This window comes from Calypte anna, chromosome 8, assembly GCF_003957555.1.
Source record: "Calypte anna isolate BGI_N300 chromosome 8, bCalAnn1_v1.p, whole genome shotgun sequence".
NCBI lineage: Eukaryota > Metazoa > Chordata > Aves > Apodiformes > Trochilidae > Calypte > Calypte anna.
In genome coordinates, this window is record NC_044254.1 from 14,325,855 (window position 1) to 14,342,703 (window position 16,849).

A 16,849-nucleotide genomic window follows, 5' to 3' on the forward strand; every position below is an offset into this window, starting at 1 on the left:
TGTAGATCCCAATGGAAGTCAGGATCAAGCATGTGACAGCTATTTCTGTTTCTGGAAACTGCCATAGGATTTTTGTATTTAAATAATGCTGAGCTAAACTTTAAGGGAAAAAAGCCAATCTAATGAATATGTTCTATAATCCTACTATTACTGTGCATTTACCTTTATCTGTACTTACTGATGCTGCTTGAGACAGGGTACCAACATTTCCTGTGTTGGTTCAAAAACCATTACAAATTTTATCAGCACTTTCAACAGTACCCAGGAGTATACGAAGGACTGAAATATACATTTGCAACTTAAATAGGTAACATTTTCCTGGGAGAGACTTGGAAGACTTAGGTTTTTTTAATAAACTTAGATCAGACCTCAGCAGTCTACACTTATACGTGTGTTTTTTGTGCATGCTCTTTCACAATCAGCCACACAGGAATTCAAAGTATGATCTGCCTCCTGAAAGTCATTTTATAAAGCCTGAATTTCCTTTTTTGTCATCTTTAATTTGCACATTTTCCAGAAATACAGTAATGGTGATAGTGTGGGTAGGATGGTTTGAGGAGTTTGAATATTGACTTATTTAAAATATAATGGCTTTGAAACTTATTTTAGTTGTTTTTCCTCTAAGGAGGCATTTAATTTTGGTAGGCTGCTTTCCCTCATTTTGGCCACAATAGAGAGCTTTCGTGTAAACTGAGCAGAATGCTTCCTGTCGTTGTCTGATAAAAAGTGCACTTCCATTCATTGTTTCCATGTGACTTCCTATCCTTTCTACGGTAAAGAGGAATAAATCTGAGACAATTTATGTACTATCTCTGGGGAAAAGAGACTTTCACAACAAAAAGCTGTTTGGAATAATGAACAAGGAATGTTAGAAATAGTTTGTGTTTGTTCATTCCTTCCTCTGTATAGTTGTGCTGCTGAAGACAACATCCATTAACAGTGATGAAAACTGCTGCATTTGGTTTTCCCATTAATGCAGTTAAGGCACAATGATTACTTGCCTTTTAGGTACTGCTTATTGTTTGAAATAATTCTTTTACAGTCTTGATACAATTTGCAATGTAAGTCAGACATTTCTGAAATATAGCCATGTCTGGGGGGTGGAAGCCCTCAGTCTGAATAATGTTGGCCACTGTTTTAAAAAAAGATGATTGATTCAGTTTTCTACAACTTGAGTATAGCAATGGAAGAAACTCAGCAGCCCTTTCTAAAAGTTGGTGGACTACTTTGTTTTCAGTTCTTTGGCAGAAAAAACCCAGAAGTTGTGCTTTCTGGATTTGTTTAAATGAAAGTCAACACATTTGTGCTGTTCTGTTTATACAGATTAAAAGATGCTCTTATGCTGGGGAGTGTTTTCCAAATAGTCACTTGGGAAAAGGGATGGGGAGAAAGAGAGCATGTATGGCCGTACACAGTTAAGCATGGAAAAATACTGGAGAAGAGTTCCTGTAAGCTGTGTTTTGCTGCAAACCTCAAGAGAAGGTAGGGCTCTGACAGTACTTCTGGTCCAAAGTGCAGCAGAGGTTACATAAAATACAGCTCTGTGGTACAGTACATCTGTTTTGAAAGACTTCTTTGTTCTCCTGATACAGATGTTTGTTTTCTAAGATTATGCCTCATGCCTAGCAATGTCTTGAAGTTGTGCTCAGCGGATGTGAAACCAAACAGAGAAGTCAATGAATGAAAAACCTGTTTAATTTAATTAATAGGTATCTAAACAAGACATCTGTAGTTTCTTTTGTTAAACAAAATACTGATGAATGTTACCCAGCTTTGCCTTACTTGCTTAGATATTGCAATGAGTTTTGCTGTATAATGAATGAATTTGACTTTCGTTTGTTTTTTCATAAAACTAATAGTGTAAGTATGATTCATCAGTTCCAAGTAGCAGTACTTTGCTTCAGAAGTTAAATTTTATTTGATGTTTAACTTTTCTGATTGAACTTTCATCAATTTTACATCCTGTTAATGGCAAATATCAGTAAAAACTTATTTTTAAGAAAGTAGAAGAAAGCATTTTCAAAATGTAATTTGAATTTTTTCCCCACGTGGAAAAAGATGTTAGATATGTTCAGGCAACATCTGAACATATCTGTTCAAGTTATGTTAGATCATATCTGCTAAACAGATGAGATAAACCTTGTGATTTTACCAGTAGCTAGGAGTAGTAGGAATAGGTATTTAGCAGCACAACTTCCAGAGAGACATTAAATATTATTTTGCTCAGAAGGAGAAACCAGCATCAGGAATTTACACCAAACATAACAGCAACCCAAAAGAAAAGGTTTGGGGCATGTCATCTGTAGGTCTGAATCGTGATTCAGCTGATTCCCAGTGGGAAGGCAGAAAATGCTAGATAGATTTTACTATTCATAACAGAAATGTCTAGAAAAACTGCAGGAAATAGAGGGTAAAAATATGCTGCAGATTGAGCATAATCTAACATATTGAAACATTTGAATAATTTGCCTGTATGTAGAATAAATCTGTGCACTATAGATGATAGTGGAATGGGAATTGAGGGTTGATAGCACATTGGTTGAGAGCACATAAAGCAAAGATCTGATTGCACATAGCATTAACGTAGAAACCAGTGTCAATCTGAAAAGTGTAGGTTAATGTGTAGTTCTAGAGGATAGATTTTTGTTTGTCTTTCCCTTGGAGGATCAGCGAAGGAGCAGGCATGGTGTCATGAAGTGAAGTTGTTGAAGATTAGTGGGCCTTGAACACTGGAATGGGGAACCTCTGAAGCATTTTTTGCATAAGCACATGTTTGTAGTTAGTACAGCCGGTACGTTTTAACTCCTATAACCAAACCTTTCCACCTGTACTGAATATTTATTAAAGATATATATTTTTCTTCTCGGTTTAATTTTTACAGCTCACTCATTTCAAATGTAGGTGGCATCTAAGTTTTTGGATGTTTGGTTTGGTTTGGTTATTTGTTTGAAAATAGCTAAAATCACTCCATGGATCTTTTCCATCATGAAAAATATTTTCTTGATGACAAGAAGCTTCTACTAGATGTGGTAAGAGCTCTCTGAAAATTAAGGATATGAAGGGAAACTTACCCAGCCCTGTGTACAACAGCTATGCTGTGTTTGTTTTCAGTACAATGCTTCTGTCTCATTTTTTTTCATATGCCTCCAATTGATTTGTTGGGCATACTCTTTTCTCATGGACTTTTTAGCTCCTTTGGTCCACTTCTGCTAAAGCCCTAAAATACATTCAAGGATTTTAATGAACTCAGCTTCAGTCCTGTTTTGGTTGCAGCTCTGCAGTCTGCTGTTCCTTTTGTATCTCCTTTTTCTTGCTTCTCTTCATTGCATCTTTCTTCTATTGGTTACACTTCCTCAGAAAGGAAAATCACACAATCCAAGAGCCTTGGGCAGTCCAGCTCCTTATTTTTGAGGATAGTGGTGGAAATGCTTCTCCTTTTCCTTGAGGAGAAATGTTGCAGTTTCCTCTGTGCCACTGCCTCTCATCACAAAGCAGCTCTGATATTTCCTACCATCTCATCTTGTCTTTTCCATATCTCAGACTTAAGGCTGCTTGCCAGAATTGACTGATCCTGAACATAGGTGTCTTACTTATGTGCTTGCTTAGGAGTGTGAAGCTTTTTTTTCATGGTCATCTATAGTAAAAGTTGCTCTTTATATTAATGGTGGAGGTTGTCCATTACCCTCTAGAGCATTTGGATCATCAGGTATTTGAATTCCCAGGTGGTCTTTTGTGAGGGAGTATGCAGGAAGGAATACAGTAGTTGTTGTTGCAGGGCCATCCATACTAGCTAAGTAGTAATGACTTACATTTTCTCTTCAACTGACAGGGATTATTTCTTTTTGTTGGTTCTTGTTTGCCTCTATCCTTGACTAAAATTTTTGAGTATAAATGCTTCTTTCTATGAGAAATCCTCATGATAAGGGTGTGTAGTTGGTAATAATTACTCCAGGTAGAATAGTGGCCATTCACCCGTGGACTTGTATCTTTAGAAGTGAGTGGTGAAGGTTATAAGAAGTTATTACTAAGTCTGCTCAAGTCCTCTGCAGTGAGTCTTAAGCTTTCCAGTTCGAGAGCAAATGGCTTCTCCTCATCTTGTTTTTGCAGAACCTTACCGTCATTCAAAAGTAGTTTTGAGGATCCTGACTGTTTTCTTCCTCCTTTTTCTAGTCATCATTGTAACTAGTTGATGTAAAAAAAAAAAAAATGCCCATAAATTAACCTCCAAAAGAAACTTTGTGAAAATGTATCATTTAGGCATACTAAAATCTCTGCTAGGTTAGTTAGCCTCCTCCAAGACTCACTTTTTAGCATATAAAGTGATGAATTCTAGCAGGATCTGCAGTAATTTATATTACCTTGTACCTGGCGACAGGGAGATCTCCAGGGAGATCTTTAGACTTGTTTCTCAAGTCTAAATTTTGAATATTTTATCTTTATTTATAATGTCAAAATTATAATTTTATAATCATTTATATATTATATAATTTATATATATAATTTATATTTATATCTATATAATTATATCTATATTATTATTTATATTTATATCTATTTATTTATAGACTTGTCATTCCCTCATTCAAAAATCAATTAGTATACATCTGTCCTCCTGAGGAGTGCTATGTCCCATTGGTATGGCTTGTACCCTCTGGTGTCACTTACGGAACTATGCTAACATGCAGTGGAGCCTCCAGCACAGTTTCATGCAATGTGCAGGAACTGGTCACACTTTTCAGCTGACAGCACTGTAGAAATCTCCATGGAAGTGCATCAGAAAGGTTACTAGCCTTTTATTATTTGAATAAAATCCATCACACTTATGAGTTGGTCTTGGGTTTTTGCAGTACCCCCTTTAGTGCCTTACTCCCATTTGTGCTACTTCCTTATAGGAGAACACATGTTACTCATTAGTAGCATGGATGATATGGGAAACAAGAATGTTGAAATTGTATTGAATATGTTCCAGATGTTGGTATCAAACAAGGTTGGTTCTGCATTAAGATTCCCTTTAAAATATTCTTATTAATTTTAAGTGGAAAATAATTCAATACTAAATGTTTCTCTAAAATTCTAAATTCACTGAACGTTTGCTGTTGTAAAACACATGAATAATGAGTGGTTCTTATAAAACTTCCTAACCTGCTTTCCATCTTCAAAAGGCTTTGCAGGCATTAAGCAACTAAAATTTGATTGTGGTAAGAGCCAGGATTTGCTAACAAGGTTAACTGAATGCATGGTTCAAACAAAAGCCCAGTGATGTCTGTGTGTGCACTGCATCTCAGCAGAGGAGGGGCCAACTGCTTGTAGCTGTACCAGGATGTGTAATCTGGGAGATAACTGCTGACTCTTGAAGTGCTGGTTTGATTGGGGATGATGTGCAAGAGAGTGTCTGTATGTGTCTGGGGTGAGGAGGTAATCTTGATGCCATAATTGGATGAACTGGCCCCTAAGCAGTGATGATAGTGAATCTTGGCAAGATGTCTTGTGTCACTGGTGCAGGGGGGTTTGCAGAAATGTGGGGCTGGAATGGGAAGCTGGTGGAAACTGATTCTGGGGTTGGTGCATTGCAGAGCAGCAGAACAGTGAAGCCCAGGCAGGATGAGGCTGTTGTTTCATGTTGGTTACAAATACAAATACAAGGTGTTGAGGTGATACACTGACTAGTAGTGTCATAGAGCTTTTTTGTTTGCTCATTTTGCTCCTACTGGAGGGAAAGTACCTCAGAGTGCCACCTACCTGTCTTAACTGGGAGATATGCAGGTGCAGTGGGTATTGGCTGAAAGAGATGTTAATGAATGTTTAGTGAATAGATCAGGCAGTGCTCTGGTGTGTGGGGTGTAAGAACAGACAAAGCACAGCATTAATGGAGAGTAGGTGGTAGAAAGAACTGTCTCGTGCCATGAGCATCAGAGGACTTTGTGGTCTTTAAATACCCACCAGAGGGGGTGTGACATGGTGTACCCACCATCGTTCCTTGTTCGTGAGCAGCCTTACAGCAGATGGGTGTGAGTGCAGCGGAGCCAGTCTCCCGCAGGTACCCAGATCAAAGTTCAAAGATCAAGGGGATACATCTCGGTCACTCATGAAGCTGATCTGAAAGCAACTTTACCAAATGGAGTAACTCTTCCAAAATATTGGTTTCTTGTACTGAGCATCTCAGAGCTGCTCTGTGAGCCCTTTCCCTCGCAACGCAGCCAGCAGCAGTGGCTCATCCTGTGCTGGCAAGGCATGAGCCACCATGTATCCAGAGGCTGTGCCACCTCACTGCTGTGCAAGTGGGCCCACACCAGTAAGCCTGCTCAACAAGTCCTGCTGGCAGGGTGAGGTGTTTCTGCAGGAGAGCTGGCCCATGCCCATCTGAGACAGTGCACAGATGGAGCAGGCATGCCTTGATCTGCCCCCCTCTGGGCAGGTAAGTTCAGCTGCACGTGGTTATCCAGGATGTGAACTTCTGCTCCTTCTGGGAGCGTTACCATCTTGCACGTGGAGAAGAACAGAAGGCCTTGGAGGAAAGGCTTTCTTAATGCACACTTGAGGTGCCACTAAGGGAGGCAGTTACGGGCAGCCTGGATGTGCCAGTCACTGTTTTCTTCACATGGATGAATCTTTGTAGAATGTGAGGGGATAATCCAGGTGTCCTCACCTCTAATGTGTCGAATTTATATAGACCAGATGAAGAGTATAGGGCAGGATTTGTACATGTATTGCATGGAAAAAGATGTTTACAAGAGAATCTATCTGCTGAGAAGAGGGTATTAGCTCTTTCTGGGGTCTTTGCTGAGGAAAGTGCAGATTTTTGTCAGCAGCTGAATTTCAGTCTTGTTCTGAGTCTTGCACCTTGTTCTTCATGTCTGTGTTATGATAAAAATATCTTAATAAATGTTAACTCCATTCTGCTCTGCAAGAAACAATTCATTGAACAAGCACTCCTTGGCTCTCAGGTTGTTGCCCAGCCCTAGAAATGCTTGTAGAGTTGAGAAATGCTTTTTGTACAGGTTGTAGAATGTGGTCTGCTGCAGGACTTGGATATCAGTGGCTGGGCTAATTGATTGGTATTCTCTGATCTGCAGCTGTACAGCAGGAAAATGAGGCCTCTCTGCTGGTTGTGTTACTGCAAATATTCTTCAACTGTTACAAAGGGCAACTTCTTAATAGATTTTTTTTAAAACTGAGTATCATTGCTGGGATTGGTCCCATTTTGTGTATGTATACTTAAAAAGGATTTTAAAAAAGCCATTAAATAGATTTCAAATCCTCCAAGCTAGTGGTGAGTGCTGCTCCAAGTTCCTTACATAGCAAGCAGAAAATTTGTTTATCTTCTGTACCCCAAGCACAGGCATGCATAATTTATGCCTTGAGCATTGCTTTTAACAAATACTCCTGTTCTGGGGGAGCTGGCAGGATATATACTATGCACCACTGGGTTTTAGGAATGGCTGCTTTGGCAGGACAAGGCATGTATGGCCCAGGGCACTGTGAAAATCTTCCTGTGCTCTGGGGCTTTGCTTTTTCCAGATAACGTCTGTTTAAAGATAGACTCTGGCTCCTAAATGGCCAGCTGCTAGCTATCTTGAGTGAACTGTCTTCTTAACCAGCCAAGTGTAGATCAGTGCTAATACAGTTAAACACATGTGTACACCAAAGTCAAATGATCTCTAGTGCTACAATAGCTGGATGGAGACTTTACAAAAACAGACAGAGTTCTGCTATTTGATCAGCTGAGGGTTTTCTGTTGAACTTTTCTCAAAAGAAGCATTTTACTTCAATTGCAGATGTACACTACCTGAGGGAAAAAACTATACTTGTAGCTTATATTTCTCTTCTGTGCCCTTCATCCTCTGAAACAGCTGGTTCATGTGAGTCTATTTCTTATTGGAGTGATTTTGGTGCAAATTAGGGGTTAAGACAACTATGTTCTCCTGAGACCTCCTGAATCAAAAACATACTGTATCTGTTACTGTCATGGGTGGGTTTGAGCTGCTTTGGAAAAGCAGGGCTGCTTTCCATAAATATTTGTCTTGCTTTAGTTTCCTGAGATATAGTTTAAATGTAAACTGCTCCGTATGTTTCAGCTTTTGTGCTATCTTGCTATGTCACATCACATTGTCTCAAGTACTATATAAGAGTATGGCACAACATCATGCTGTGGTGATTATTTGAAAGGGCGTACACTCTGTTTTGGACTAGATATCTGTTATCAGTGCAGATAATTGCTGTCAGACACAAAATAGACTCAGTAAACAAACGTTTCATTTTATCATGTGACAGATGCCTGCTGTTTTGTACAATGTATTTGAACGACATTCACTGGAAATCAGCACTGCTTCAAAAGCAACAAATCCAACTCACCCAAATCCTTCCTGATGTAATTGCTTTATACCAGAGATTAAATTTTCATTGTTGTATAAATGTGATTGTATTTTTCATTGTTTGGAGTTAACAATGTTTGACATAAACAGATAATTCACATCTAAGATGAGCCAGTTCCTCCTACCACTATTCTGTTGGGTTTCTTTTTGTTGTTGTGTTTTGTGTGTGTGTATGTGTGTGGTTTTGGTTGGTTGGCTGTTTTGTTTGGGGGTTTTGTTTGTTTGTTTTCTTGATTTTGGTTTTGTGGGTTTTTTCCTTCCTTCTTCAATCTTTCATCTTTGGTTTGTTCCCTGGTAAGGATAAGACTACATTCCATTTTGAAATTCGTAGTTTAAATTTCAACTTTTGGAGGGAAGTGAACCAATGAGTTAGCATATTCAGGAGATCTTAAAAGGGCAACAGAAACCAATGTCTTAATTTTGTAGACAATAAACATGAAGCCTCTGCTTTTGTTCCTGTGGGTTTTGTGATCAAAAGGATGATCATTATTTGACAGGTATAATCTCCGTATTTCTTGTTTCTCCAAATGATGTGCATCTGTGTCTTCCTCTGCAGGTCCAGTGCCTAGGAGTGAATGTGTCTTATCACCTGTTAACAATTCACACCCAGTCCATGCCTTACTGGAGAGCTTTACAGTCCTATCTGGCTGTGCAAGCCGTGGCACAACAGGCCTGCCACAGGAGGTGCATGTCCTCAATCTCAGAAATCCCGAGGAGGGTCTGGGCCATCACGAAAGAGAGGTAAAGGGGAAATTACTTTTTTTCCACATAACTGGACACTTGAATGTGACTGCAAAGGGGATTGTTCTACATTATCTGGCTGAATAATATTATTTCTGAGTTGTGGCCAGAAAGGCTACAAAGAAGTAGGCACAATTTGCATAGATTCTGCCCAGCAAGGCTTTGCATGTCATACGAGTGAACTGCTTCCATACCCGGCCACTTTCTGCATCACCTTTCACAACCATGAAGTATACTTTAAAAAGGTGACAGGGTGGGCAAAGGAAATAAGAAACAGATTTAGATCTACAAGAGGCCTTTACAGAATTGGCTGTCTTCAAAAGCAGATTGTTTACCTAAATGTGTTGTAAATTAACAGGAATACCTTTGGATCCCTGCCATGACTGCTATAAACAAATATTTAAGTTCGGATTCTTTTACCCCTGTAATACATCCCTAATGCCTCACTGTGGAGGGACTGCTGTACAGAAAGCAAGTCTGGCTGACTGTGTTAGTACTAAAGTACAGACCAATCACTTACTTAGGTACATTGAACATGGACTGGCTGCTCTGAAAGCAACAGCACAAGAATAAATTTTTTGATGTTAAGTTGTGAAGTACTGTTGTTTACTTTCAAAGTACATCAAAACAGAGTGTCAACGTGAAAAGAAGGCTTTGCATGCCATGACAGCTGAGCTGCTTAGTTTGTGTTCTTACAGAATTACACACATGGATCATTAGTGCTGTCCTGTGAGACTAATGTGCGTGTACACAACTAGCAGACTTTGTAATCAGAGGACAAAGATAATGATCCAGCAGGCGGAAGCTTAGAAAAAGAGTATCCAAATCTGTGCTGAAAGAACTTTTAAGTGGAGTCTTTTATAGTGATTTAAATAAAGGCAGAGTCTCTTGGCCATAATCAAAGTCTTTCCATGGACTTCAATAGCAGCCTTGTTGGTTTTGTAGTGTGTTCAGCTCAATGTGTATTGTATGTTTCAGTGTAACTTCAGCTGTTGCGTTCATTTTTGTTATATGCACTGTCTGAAATGTCTAGTATAGGATAAAAAAGGTTATTTACTATTTTTTTCAGTAGGCATCTTGGTGTCTGCCTTTGATAAAAAGAATGTCAGGTCTTATTCAGTTCAACTGTCATGAAATGATAGAAAAAATATGCCTGTTTTTTATTTTGGTAGAGGGTGGGAAGGCTCGGAATGAGCAAAAGAGGTTTTTATACTTGTTTTGGGTTTTTGTTTTTCAGAGCTTTTCTTAGTTTGCCAGGGACTGAGTTACCAGCCTGTTGAGTGCACTATGAATGCTGTAGGTAGACCAATTATCAGAGTTGGGGTTTTTTTGGTAACACAGTTTCTTATGAAACCTAAATAGACCTATGCAATTCTGCTATGTATTTGTCAGCGCCTCCCATCACCCAGAAACCTTTAAATCCACTGCTAAATCATAGACAAATTTGATATGAGGGTTAGATCCCACTAGGTAATCACAAATTTTGTTGAAAAGAGGCAGAGGAGTGCCCTCACTATGGGGACATGGTAGAGTGGGAGCTTGTAACTTCATAGTTCCTAAAGGTGCCTGGGGACTGGATGAAGTAAGCTACAGCTGGAGCTTGTACCTCCCAAGAGACCAGAATGAATCAGCTGCAAAGTGCACATTTGCATAAAACCAAACTTCCCCCAGGTCGATGCTCCCAGTGCTGCTTGCATAACAGCACAGGTTCTGCAGCTCTGCGCTCATAGCGTGAGCTGGGGTCATGCATGCATGAGGCTGCAGGCTGTGCCAGTACTGTCTCATTGTCCAGACAGAATGACAGAAGATGTGAATACTTGGCTTTGAATAAAAATAGTTGCTGTCTAGCAGAAAGAGGCGTCTTGTGCCTCCTCTAACATGCTTATAGTAAGAAAGCAGTTTGCCCCAAGCTGCCTTTCCTTTGTACTCCTGCAGTCACAAAAGTGTGTTTCACAATTTGTAGTCTTTACCTCCTTCCATCTCCCAGCCAGTTTCCTATCACAGCCCTTGGTGAAGATGTCTGCCCTTAAAACACTCAGGAAGCTAGAGCAAGGTTTGCTGGAAAGCATGTCAAGCAAAACTTGGAAGTTGTAAACAACTTGAAAAGATCCGATTTTACTTATAGGATCAGACTCAGAAAACAATACAGAGCAAATGTTATCTTTTCCATTATTGTAAAAACCTTCTCCAAGTGGCCTTTTGTCTTAAAGTTGAATGTACCCATCACCTAAAGTTACATTAGCTTGATGCATTGGCTGAGGTATTTCCTGGCGTCTACAAATGCTGATAGCAAAGGTAGAGATTTGTTTGTCATACAGTATTCCTAGTATGCTTCAGAATAAAACCAGTATTTTTGTTTGACAGTACATTACTTAGGCTCAGCAGTATTGAGAGCATGTTTAAAATAAATCATGCATTTGTTCAGAGGTTGGCTGAGGTTCTGATAATGTGGAATGCAAGATCTGAAAATCTTTAAGCAAGGGCTTGCTTTAGGGGAGGAGATCGGGTTTTGTTTTGTTTTAACCTTCCCTGTGCTGGATGCTGCTAAATTACACATTCCTGACTTGCTGGGAGGAGTATAAACTTCCCTAGCAAATTCCTTGGAGAGCTCATGCATTAAACATACTTGTGCAGTTATCTTGATTCTCATAAATATGCAGCATACGTGTACACATTCATTTAACTCACTTTGACATTTATGTAGAATATAAAGACAACAAGCATTCACAAATTTAAACATAGGAGGGAAGGCTGATACAGGGGGAGGGCACAGCAGGAGAGTATGTTCCTCCAGTAAAAACTGCAGGTTTCTCCATGAGGTTTAGTATGGTTTGTGTGCTTTTGTTTCCCTGTAAACCGGGGGAGAAAAAGGTGGACTGGACATCTATGTTTTCTAAACGAACTTTGCAAAACTAACTCAGTAATTTAGTACTTTCAGGTTAAGGCTGAAATCTGGTAAATATACAGTCCATATCATAAAATACTATAATCATATCTGTGATCTTAAAGGAATTTGTATTTTACCGTGTTAATCCCTGTCGGGGTGACATCTTGTTTATTAAGACTGTGAAGATATTTTCTTCAAGTAAGAACCCCAAAAGTTTAATCTTTTTAGAATGTCTTTTTAGAAATGTCTTTTGTCGGAATTCATATTGGCCATGCTTTATCATAGGAAATAGAATATGGCTGCATGTAATAGCCACAACTATATGTATTGGACTTGGCATGAGAAATGCAAGCCTTTTTTGTTTGTTTTGTTTGATCAAATATTCCTGGGGAAGTGAGTGCATGTATGCACTTCTGTACTGATCTGGGTCTCAGCTGAAAGCCGTGGAACTACTGAACTCTTAAAATAACTTTCTCTTCAACTTTGGGTATCTTCACTGCTTCAGCTTCCCAGCTTTTAGAATGGACAAAGTTGTTTTCTCTTGGAGATGCTTATTCTGTTATGAGGAAGAATTGTTGTTTGTGAAGATATTTGGTGGCTCTGGAGCTTTGTGCCAGAAAACTTTATACAAACATATAAAAGTTATTTTCAGATGAAAGTCCTCTCTAGATAAGTATATTCTAAGATCCTAAATTAATGGAGGATTCTTTTAAAATACCTGTTAGCTGATTTTCCCTGAACTGGTTCAGGCACACAGCCACAACTGAAATAGCTAAAGGGGGAGCGGGGGCATAAAAAATTAATCTCATGTGAATACTTAGGACTGAATACATATGAATACATGGAATCAGAGTTCCTGGCAATGGATTCACTATTGTTTTCACTGACATCCTCATCCTCAATGGCTTTAAGATGTTATGCCTAATACAGATGTTTACCATGTGTTATGTGAACTGAAGGCAGGAAAATCAAGGACTCATCTTTGTTTTTATAATTTTGAGCAATGCCACTGAGACTGTAATAATTCCACGGACTTCTTCCCCATTGTTTAATCAGTGTTACTTGGAAATAATTTTTTAATATTTTCTTTTGAGAGCAAACCTGATATTAAAAGGCCTGTTAGCTTCTGTGGAGGAGGCTAATTTTAATAGCCTGCTTATCGCTTACTAGTGACATATCTCAGGTTCCTGAGCCAACATACTTAAGTCTTTAAATGATGGTCAAAATTAACTAAGTCAAATATTTAAGTACTATTTGAAGAGATCTTCCAAGCTGTAAAAAAGGAAAAGACTGATACCATCTTTCCAGAAATACAGATAATGTATTTCTACATCTTGACCTTTGCAATGCCTCCTGAATTGAGACTAATTCTTTGTGTCTCAGTGGTTTTGTATTTAAGGACTATGACCACCTAGACAAAAAGGGTAAAATCAAGTTTAATTTTGCCATTTTCCCCCTACATATTTACTGTGTTATCCAGCATGTTAACTGTTTTTAGAAGTTTTAACACCACAACAACTCTACCCAAGACTATTTCAGGGGAAAAAAGTTTTGTTTCATGCTCAGGCATCTGGAGATGTGGGGACAGCCTTGAGATGAAGCTGTGATAAAGGGGCCACTTTCTGAACCAGGGCCATGGTCAGGGAGGGCCTGGGGGTCTTTTGGCAGCAGCAGGCAGGAAGGGAATTCAAGGTTTGTTATTTAACAGCTCGAGTTAGCTTTTGGTTAGGTGTTGGTTGCCTAGTCATTTGTGTGATTCCATTTTGTTTATTTCTTCCTCTCAGAGGCATCTGTTAAAACAAACTTTTGTTTGGTACCAATCAAATGTCCACTTCAGGATGTTTTCTGAGGGTTCAGAATCTTGCATACAGTAAAAATGAGGTCAGCTCCTTTTTCTACTGTGACTTTTTAATGCTCAGATTTTGGTATCAGCTTGACCAGTTGCTCTTAAGCTGACAAGACAGGCTAGTTTGATTTAAAATTTTGAAACACCTCACAGTTTAATTATCCAAATTACAATTACTAGGCTCCTATCCTATGCAGTCCTGAACTCACACTAAAATAGTCTCAAGAACAAAGATTCTGTTACTTCTGCAAGATTAAACTTTTGAGTGAGACCACAGACTTTACCAACATTAATATTGAATCTGTGCACTGCCAGATCACTTGACTGTATAAATTTGATATTTCTAGTCGGCTGACCAAAACATGTGGTGAAGAATAAGTCTGGGAAGTGAAGGACATGATGCTTGGTTTGCTAGCCTGGATTGCATCTGCCCTCTGCTTGTTCACAGTGGCACACTGCGAAGCTTACACTGCTGCACGTGGGTCAGTTTGGTATTTCTGGTAGTTCAGAGGAGTTTGTATTGAAGAAAAACAGTTCCTACTTTAGAAGATGCTTTCAAAGATGAAACAAAGAGCCATGCCTGTGCCTCCGTCAAGATACAGACTGGATCTGCACACTGAAGGAGTATTTTGCTGTTCTTGCCTCTCCATTATCTGAGCACCTTTGCTTGGCAGCAGGAATGGGCACTAAACCATCAGCAGCAGACTTACAAGTGTCAGTGCAAATATATGTGGGGTTTTTTAACTAGGAGTGGCATGAACTACCTGTGGTGAGGCAGCTAGAGAGAAGGGTGATGTCAGGTGGTTATGTTGCTGCCCACTCTGGGTTTGAAGGAGAGGAGATGGCAGTAGTGGAGAAGCTTAATCTTTCCAGGGATGAAGAAGTCTGCAGTGAGACTTCAGGTGAGAGGACCAGTAACTTCATTGCAAAGGATTTAATTCCAAAAGAAGACTAAAAAGAAGACTACAGTGTGGGAGAGTCTAATAGACTAAGTCATGTAGCCAGACAGTTCAGTGCTGGGAGTTCACAGGCTCCAGAGTAGCTTAGGAAGCGGCTTTTGCTGTTTGGGAAATTCTTGCCCCTTGCTTTTTGTGCTTGACTTCAGTTTTGCTGTGACACACATGCTATGCTTTTCTCATTGCTTTCCTCAGCTGTCCGGGTTTTCTGGTCCTATATTACCAGGAAGGGGTATTTACTTTTGCTCTGCATGGTTTTTATGGGCCACTGTAGATGTAGATCTCTGGGTTTTCAAGAGCACTTCCTTGGCTTCAGCCTTGTGTATGGAAGCCAGCTCTCCTGTTATGCTGAGTCCATCAAGATCAACTTGATCACTTTTACCCTGTTGCTGCTTGTTCCTTGATGCTCTAGCTCACAAAATCGTGCAGAGGCAAAGTTATCAGTCCAACCAGGACCTGCAGAGTGGCAGTGGAAAATTCATTTGGCCACCTGCAAGTCTCTGTGTCAACCTTGAATCTGACTGATGCTTTTTTGTTACATGGTGTTTTGCGTATCACTTATAAGAGTAAGGGAAGGGCCCACATCAGATCAAGAATGGGAAGCCCAAATGAATTACTGCTTCCACAAGTGCTCCGTGCCAGTGAGGTCTCAGAGTCAAGTTGTGAGCAATGCTGTGGCACATGCACTCCAGGAACACTCTGTATGTGTTGCTTGGAAAGCAGTAGTCCCTTGTCACATGCATCTCTTGATCCTGGGTATTTTCCAAAGCTTGCCCACTGCCTGTGGCAGCTCTGCTGGCTCACTAGGGTGATTTCACAGGCTCTTGTTATTCCTGTTCCCCACAGCCTTGCCCAAAAGCCTTGTCTGGGCTGCCAGACCTCAGGACTGTCTCGGAAGTAAAGCACAATAGGCCTTATAAAGCCTTAAAGATACTGTCAATGTGCTCCTCAAAAACTGAAATTATCAGTGTCTATCTCAAATGATGCCATATCTATTGAAAGCTGCAACTCCCATGCATCTAATACACTGATGTCGTCATGGCCTTGATTGATGGACACTGCATTGTGATATCTTTAGAAATGAACAAGCCAGCAGCCACCCCAGCTCTTAGAGGGCCCTCACAACCCTCTTTCCTCTCTTTGTTGGCATTTTGAAGCATCTGCGTTTGCAGATGGTCTTTTTTTTAATGTGGCTTTTTCATCTTGTTTGCTCTGGATGCAGTCTTTGTGGGTGGTTTTTAGCCAGCTCAGGATTTGCTGGTCATTGGCTTTGGCAAGCATTTCAAGTTCTGCCCACCAGAGCTGCCAGAGGAAGTCATGTGTTGGGCAGAGGAGGCTGTTTGTGCAGAGCCTGCTGGCCTGCCGGAGCGTGGCTTGATGCGCGTCTGCCCTTCTCATGACTTGGAAAGTGCAGTGCAAACTCCCAGTATTTTCTCATTTTAGAAATGGGACTGTTTGCTGTGTGCGGAAAGTGAGACCTGGTCTGAGTTTGAGAGCTGCATGGAACTGTGTCTGAAGCTGTGCCAAGCCTCACTACAGAAGGCTAAAGAGTTCAGAAGAAAAAAAGTCAGAATGACTTCTGATCACTCAGTTTTCTGTATTTGTTTCAGATGGCTCTTAAAAATTACCTGCAGGAAGCTGTTAGCTCTGCTGTTAGTGCCCATGAGTACTGATAGGATGTTGCTGGATTGTAGAGAGAAATGTGGCTGCTGCCCCTGTCTTTACTAGATGGACCCTTCTTCCCTCTGTGTTGTTCACGTGTGTGAGCACACAGTGCTCATGGGCTCACATGGGCTGTTCTTTCAGGCATGTGTTTTGATTTTGATCATAAACTGTGATTAACATTCTTGATCACCAATTCTCTCGTCAAAACTTCTGACATTAAGTGTTCTTGGAATACTTATAAATTACTGCTTTGTCTATAGTTAGTTTTCCCAAGTTCATATAAATAAGGAAGTGATGACATTTCCAGGAGTTTGTTTATATCACAAACTTGATGGACAGGTTGGAGTCTAACTTTGGGCTCATACATATGTATGTGCGTGTG

General features: G+C 40.0%; 1 protein-coding gene across 1 annotated transcript in view; it reads left to right on the forward strand.

The window, feature by feature from the left end:
• The window catches only part of TGFBR3 (transforming growth factor beta receptor 3), a 112,949-nt gene that overhangs the window by 38,317 nt on the left and 57,783 nt on the right, over positions 1–16,849 (forward strand). The window contains exon 3 of the mRNA XM_030455118.1: positions 8,929–9,113. Coding sequence (XP_030310978.1) covers positions 8,929–9,113 — 185 coding nt within the window. The remainder of the gene's footprint in view (positions 1–8,928; positions 9,114–16,849) is intronic.